The 6,646-nt window shown below is 55.1% G+C and overlaps 1 protein-coding gene across 1 annotated transcript in view; it reads right to left on the reverse strand.

Moving 5' to 3' along the window:
• MAP6 (microtubule associated protein 6) overlaps positions 1-6,302 on the reverse strand; it is a 49,586-nt gene extending 43,284 nt beyond the window's left edge. The window contains exon 1 of the mRNA XM_044450222.1: positions 5,494-6,302. Coding sequence (XP_044306157.1) covers positions 5,494-6,302 — 809 coding nt within the window. The remainder of the gene's footprint in view (positions 1-5,493) is intronic.
• Between the last annotated feature and the right edge of the window lie 344 nt (positions 6,303-6,646).

Genomic DNA, 6,646 nt, shown 5'->3' on the forward strand with positions numbered 1-6,646 from the left:
GGGTGCTCCGTGGAGGACCCCCAGGGGACTAGTCTGGCACCTCCGGCCTCAGGTCCAGCAGCCCTGATCTAACTGACCGACTGATGAAACGCTGCAGCTGGAATCGGGCTGCTGGCAAACTCATCAGTCCCCCCCCCCCGTTTGCTGGTGTTTTCCCTTTCCAGGCTGCCCTTTAAATCTGTGCCTGAACAGAAGAGCAACTGTGCCTTCAATCTGGTTTGCTTCATGTGACTATTATAATAATCATGTAATAATAATATCATCTCCAGATCACCCCCTACCTATAGGTCTCTGGTCAAACATAGGCCAAAAGGAAAACCATCAACACACTGCTCCATTCAGCCATTAAGGTTGTTTTTTTTTGGGGGGGGCGTCCTTTCCCCCCTTTTTTTAAAGAACGGCCATGGCGACCTCAACAAATGGATCAGTCCATCCATCCTTCACTCCTGGATCCCATTGGCTGGAATGACAAGCAGGAAAGCAACCTCAGCGTCATTTTAACAGCTACAAAATGCCACTGCACGGTTTCAAGACCCCTGAGGATTATGTAGAGTCTGAGACTTGTTTGGCATAATATTCAGCCAAGGAGCTCACGGTGCAGAAGGAACGCTTGTTAAAGAGGACCGATCTGCAATTCTCTCATGCCACACTTCAATCCGAGAAACCATTTACAATGTCCCATTTAATTAAAGATAATGCCATCTGGTTCTACAATTCTATTTCAAGTTGCCGACCTGATTGTCTTCCCAGCCATGAGAGCGTGACATTATGCTGATGCGCAAGGGCGGTAAGGAAACCTATCGAGTTCTCCGTGTGAGGACTGCCAGCTCTCCGTTGTGCCCAAATATAGCAAATGGATAACAACAGAGACCCGGAAAGCCGAAAGAAAGATCAGCGCATCAGAGACATTAGAGCACAAATCCTATCTGGATGCATCCCAGTAGCCAGTGGCAGGGAGAGATATAAATTAAATTTTAAAGCAAGCAAGCAAGCCAGCTAGCTAGCTAGGGTCAACTACAACCAAGGAAACTCCTGCAAGTCCCTTGGACCGCAAGGTGATCAAACCGGTCAGTCCTAGAGGAGATCAGCCTGACTGCTCTTTAGAAGGCCAGATCCTGAAGATGACACTCATTTACTCTGGCCACCTCATGAGAAGGAAGGACTCCCTGGAGAAGAGCCCGATGCTGGGAACAATTGATGGCAAAAGAAGGAGGGGGCGGCCGAGGATGAGGTGGCTGGATGGAGTCACTGAAGCAGTTGGTGTGAGCTTGGGTGGACTCCGGGGGATGGTGGCAGACAGGAAGGCCTGGAGGAGTGTTGTCCATGGGGTCATGAAGGGTCGGGCATGACTTTGCGACCAGCAAGAACAACCAAGGAAGAGTCTGCCTATTATTATGTGAAGTTGAGCTTAGGCTACAACCCTCTGCAAGGTCAGACAGGAGAGGATGGCATGTCCAGGACAGCCTTGTGGGTCCTGCAGTTTGGCCACTGCTTCGCTGCCCCTTCATGACTCACGCATTGCTTAACCAGAAAAAGGTCCTACAGCTCCCAAGATTCCCCAGCTGGCAAAGCTGCAGCATGGCTGCCTGGGGCATGCTGGGAGCTGAAGGACTGTTTTCTGCCTACACATGCAGAGCTTTGCATCCTAAGTTAGCCTCAAGCTGCCCTTCAGCACAAGAGGCTAACAAACGGGAAGCTCCCCTCGCTGCCTTCTCATGGAGAGGGTGAGCAGCCCCGTCTTCCAAAGAAGCGTCAAGACACTCACCATCGATGCTCGCGGAGCATGCTCAGTCCTCACAGGACGATTCTGGGATACTGCTGCTGCCCCAAGAAGAAAAGAGTCTTTCTCTAAAACCTGTTCTGTATTTGCACAAAGTGTGTGGTTCCTCCAAGCACGCTGATGCCTCGATTTTATTTCCCAAGGCTCCCAGTCCGGCCACGTGGTCATCAGCACCCAGCACCTGAGTTTGCAGCCGGAATGATGAAGGTTCCAAGTCATCTTAGCCACCTTAATGCACTGCCTTAAAGCCCTGATGAGGAGACTTCCCGGTTCCCTAATTTGGAATTTCATAAGGAAGAGCCTTAGGCTCCATTCTAGACACTTTCTCAGAATTAGGCTGTATTCAGTGCTGCAGGACTGAGATCTGAGCACGCATGCAGTTTCACAGCTGTACAGGAGCTGCAAAATCCATTCTGTCTACATAACATGGATTGCCTGATATATTACACTCTGTTGTCCACTAATTTTGTAGAAATATATTTGCATGCATTTGCGCAAATTCGCATCTGTGAATATGCAGACTCCTCCAAACCCACAAATTCCTTCAAACACACAAATCCCTGAAAAATACACAGTTTTGGTTGCTTTTTCATCATTTTTGTTCATTTGCCATCTTTTCTGGTGAATAAATTTGCATAAAATTATGGAAAGTTTAAAAAATGGCCTACGAAGCCTTCAGCATCTGTGCAGCCTGGGAAATGTTACGCTGTTGCAGAAATCTGCAGGTCAGAGTCTTAGAAATTCAAACTCTTTGGGGGCCCTTTCCAGCTCTCCCTGGCGTCTCCTTTGGGAGCGCATCCTCAAGTCAAATCCCAGCCTGACTGGGATCCTTGGATGAGCATGGAGAACAGGGACCCTCTGGGGCTGAGGAGGCTGGGACAGAGAGAGAGCGGGACTGAGACAGAAACAGGACAGAATAGAGGTTGGAGAGGAGCATAACCAAGAACCAAGAAGAGGGCTGCAGGCTGAAAAAAATGCAGCAGGTGTTGGAACAGTGGGTAGACAGAGCAGCATCCATTCCAAAGATGCTGGGCCAGGGACCAGAAGACAGAAAGAGGCTGTTGTGATTCAGAAATCCAGGAAAGGGCTTGAAGCTTGGTGTTCAAGCCTTGTGCTTCAGATGCAGAAAGCTCCAACTCAGCCTTCGCCCACCTGTAGCCCGCCAAATGATTGGGAGTCCTGGGTGGACTACAGTTCCCATCTCCACAGCCTGCAGGGCCATTCCCCTGAGACTGGATCCCAAGCAACCGCGCATGCAGAATTTGCATCTACCAATCAGGGTGCCAGCCAAGATTATGACAGACTGTGGCTCTGTCTTAAAGCAAAGCAAAGCAAAGACTGGGCCCCATCCAGACCTGTTGTTTATTCACACGCAAAACTGCGTTAATTGACTGTTTTCAGTGGCTGGCTGCAGCAGCTCCCTCGACATCCAAAGCTCTGCTGGTTCACTGCAGACAGAAAGGAGGGGATGCTGCTGGGCTTTGTTGCCCCCTTGCAGGGGGAATTCCTACAGGAATCCACCAACCAGCTCCTGGGTTGGGGTTAAGGTTTGGAGGCATGCTGAAGAACAAGGCGTCTCTCAGCACCCTGGATCCAAGCCTGCCTGAGCTGCACCAGAGCCTTCTGGACGTGCCTCAGGAGGGCCTGCATGGCTGGCGGAACAGCTCCAGGGGAACGGCAGGGCATTTCTCTGGCACGCCCGGGGGCTCGCATTCCACTGGCGGACCTCCTCTTTGCTGGCAGAATGGAAGGTCTACTCTTCACTTCCTTCTGCCCGTCTGTGAGCACCTTTAGCACTGCAGCCCTGAACACTCCATCCCCTCAATGGATTAAGCTGAGTCTTTTCTCCCTCGCCCCCATTTAATTATTCCTGCATTTATAGCCTGCCCTTGTTCCTCCAAGGAATCGGTATCCTAGAAGAGTAGAGTTGGAAGGGCCAGGAAGGCCATCTAGTCCACCCCCTGCTGGTGCAGGACACCAAGTCACACCATCCCACTCAGATGGCTGGCAGTTTCGCCTTGAATGCCCCCAGTGTGGGAGAGCCCCCCACCTCTCCAGGCAGCAGGTCCCACTGCCGTCTTGCTCTGGCAGGGAGGAAGCTTCTCCTGATGTCCAGCCTGAATCTGGGTTGTCCAACTTGAACTGATTATTCCATGTCCTGCACTCCGGCATCAGCAGGAAGGGATCTTGACCTTCCTCTCTGTGACAGCCTTTGAGGAAGGTCAAGATCTCTTCTTGCTGAGGCCAGAGTGCTCCTCCTCCCCATTTTATCCTCAGCAACAACCCTGCAGGGTAGGTTCGGCCGAGCATCAATGCTTGCCCCAAAGTCACCCAGGGAGCATGAACTAGAACCCGGATCTCCTGAATCACAGTCCACACGGTCAGCACCACACTAGCTGCACATCCATTTGGCATCAGCTTCTCAAGGCCTTCCTGGAAGGGACACATGCTCTGCAGCTCAGGACAATCACGCACAATAATCTTCCCACTGAGATGAAACCAGCACCAGCACTTTTAAGCTCCCCATAGCCACACCCCACTGAAAATTCAAAATTGCAGGCCACAGTGTTGACAGAGATCAAACCACTTCTGGGGGCTTCCATTTCTTGAGAAATGCTTTTGTGAAGCCAATGAGTCCTGGTGGCCCATCCAAGATCATGTCTGTTGTTACCACGAGGAGAAAGACTTGTTGCTTGGAAAACAAGCAGCAACCCATGTTACTGCTAAGCTCAGTGGGAACAAGGACATCTGAGGTGGCTGAACAGAGGTGCACATCCCTGCTCAGCATAAAATTTTGGACCCGGGTCCCTACAATTCCCGGTTCAGCTACACCGCAGATTTACCCTCAAATTCTAAAGGCGCAGAGTTTGGACAAGCCAGTAGCACCGCTGCAGCAAATGTCACACTTCCATTTGGGTGTGACAATTCAGTTTTAGAAGGGAAATCTGTACCTAAGCTCAGATTTCAGATTCTATTACAAAATCCCGAGCAGAAATCTCCCCATTTGGAACGCAGGAAATACGCTGCATTTTGATGCCAGCCAGTCAGGCAAGCAAATGCCCATTAGGGTGTCCACATTAGCTCTGCACAGGCAGTTTGCTCCGGAGGCGGACAACACAAAAAGAACCCTATGCTTGGTAGCAGGGGGGCCCAATCCACCATGACTGGGGTAGGCAACTTGGCAGCCCCCAGATGGACTGCAAGGCCTATACTCCCCTTGCCATTGTCCAGGTTGGCTGAAGCTAATGGGTGGTACACTCCAAACCATCAGGAGCGGCCACATTGCCCACCCGTTTGTGATCTCCAATCACAGGAAGGGCACAACCATTCCGAAAAAGAGACACAACAGCCTTCTAGTCTGCCCATCCATCCCTGTGGCTCAGAATCACCTACTCTGAGTTGCAGGGGCCCTCCAAGGTGCCGAAGGGGAGAATTCCCAGCCCTACCTGGTGAGAATCTTTTCATGGAAGAGGCCAAGGATGGACTAGGCCTCGAGCAAGCAAGCTGGCCTTCCCCACGGCAATGAGCCTCAGGCAGGAGAACCTGGAATTGTGGCAGGTGCGTGGCGCTGGTGGCTGCCCACGCAGCCCCCAGCTCAGCCAGCCAGCCAGCCCCCTCCCCAGCCTCGGGGAAGCCCACCTCACAGGGAGGCTGGAGGAGGCCAGGACAAGAACATCACTAAGCAGGCTGCCCCACCTGTTTTGGCTTCTCACCTGTAGGAGGATGTGCTCACCCGTGCCGTGACTTCTTCCTTGATCTGCCAGTTGAGCGCATCCACGGCCGCTCGCCCTTTGCTGCCCTCCGGGGGCCCGGAGGTCCCGGGGGGCTGCTGCTCCTGCACCCCGTCCTCTGCCAGATAGAACCGCTTGTTGGTCTTCTTCGCCTTTCCATCCTCGGGCCAGCTCGGCTTGCCGGCCGCCGCCACCTCCTCTCTCCCTGGTTCCTCCTCTGGGCCCACCTGGGCCTTCCTCCTCCTCTCCTGGCTGCCGGATCTCTCTTTCGGCCCCTTATCCGCTTCCAGAGCGGGAATCGGCATCTGCTTCGGGATCCAGGGGTGGTCCCCTCTCTTGGGGATGGGCCAGGGGCGGAAGTCCTTCTGGTACTGGCTCTCCTTCTGGAAGGGGGTCTCCGACGGCTGGTACTCGCTTCGCGGCTTGTAGCTTGGCTCCGGCCTCTGCACCTTCCACGGCTTGTAGTCCTGGCGCATCACCGAGTCGGCCGACACTGGCTCCTTGGGCTGGGGCTGCCCGGCTTTCGGCGGCCCGCCCGAGGCCCCGGGGGCATGGTCAGCCGCTGCGGGGGCCGCCCTGGAGGCCCCGTCCAAGTCACCCCCGAGGGCCGCCGGCTGGCTCTCGATGGCCGAGGGCGGGTGGGGCTGCTGCTGCAGGACCACCTGCGTCCCTGGGATGTCGGTGGCTTCGGAGTACTTGGTGAAGACCAAAGGCACGGCGATGTCGGCTTTGTCCAGCTGGTTCCAGAAGCGGGCAATGCAGCAGGCGCGGCTGATGCACGGCCAGGCCATCTCGGCAGCCTGGCCCGGCCCCTCCCCCGCCTCCACGGCTGGCACCTGCCGCCCCCGCCCGCGCGCAGACAATGGACCCCAACTCCGCCGCCGCCGCCGCCGCCTCGGCGCGCCACCCGCTGCAGGCGCGGCTCTGCGCGCCCCGCCCGCCCCGCCCCGCGCCGCGCCGCGAAAAGTCCGAGGGCGCCGGGGGGTCTGGCGAGCGCCGGCCGGGGCAGAGGACCCCCGACTCCTTGTCCGGGAGCGAACGGGCGCAAGCGACGCTTTCCTGCAGGCACACCAGCGCTCGCGGAGCCCCAGGTCCCGAGTCCTTGGGAAGGGAGCGGAGGGGCGAGCCGCGCCTC

The sequence above is a fragment of the Varanus komodoensis genome, unplaced genomic scaffold, assembly GCF_004798865.1.
Source record: "Varanus komodoensis strain SLA01 unplaced genomic scaffold, ASM479886v1 scaffold63, whole genome shotgun sequence".
Classification (NCBI taxonomy): Eukaryota; Metazoa; Chordata; class Lepidosauria; order Squamata; family Varanidae; genus Varanus; species Varanus komodoensis.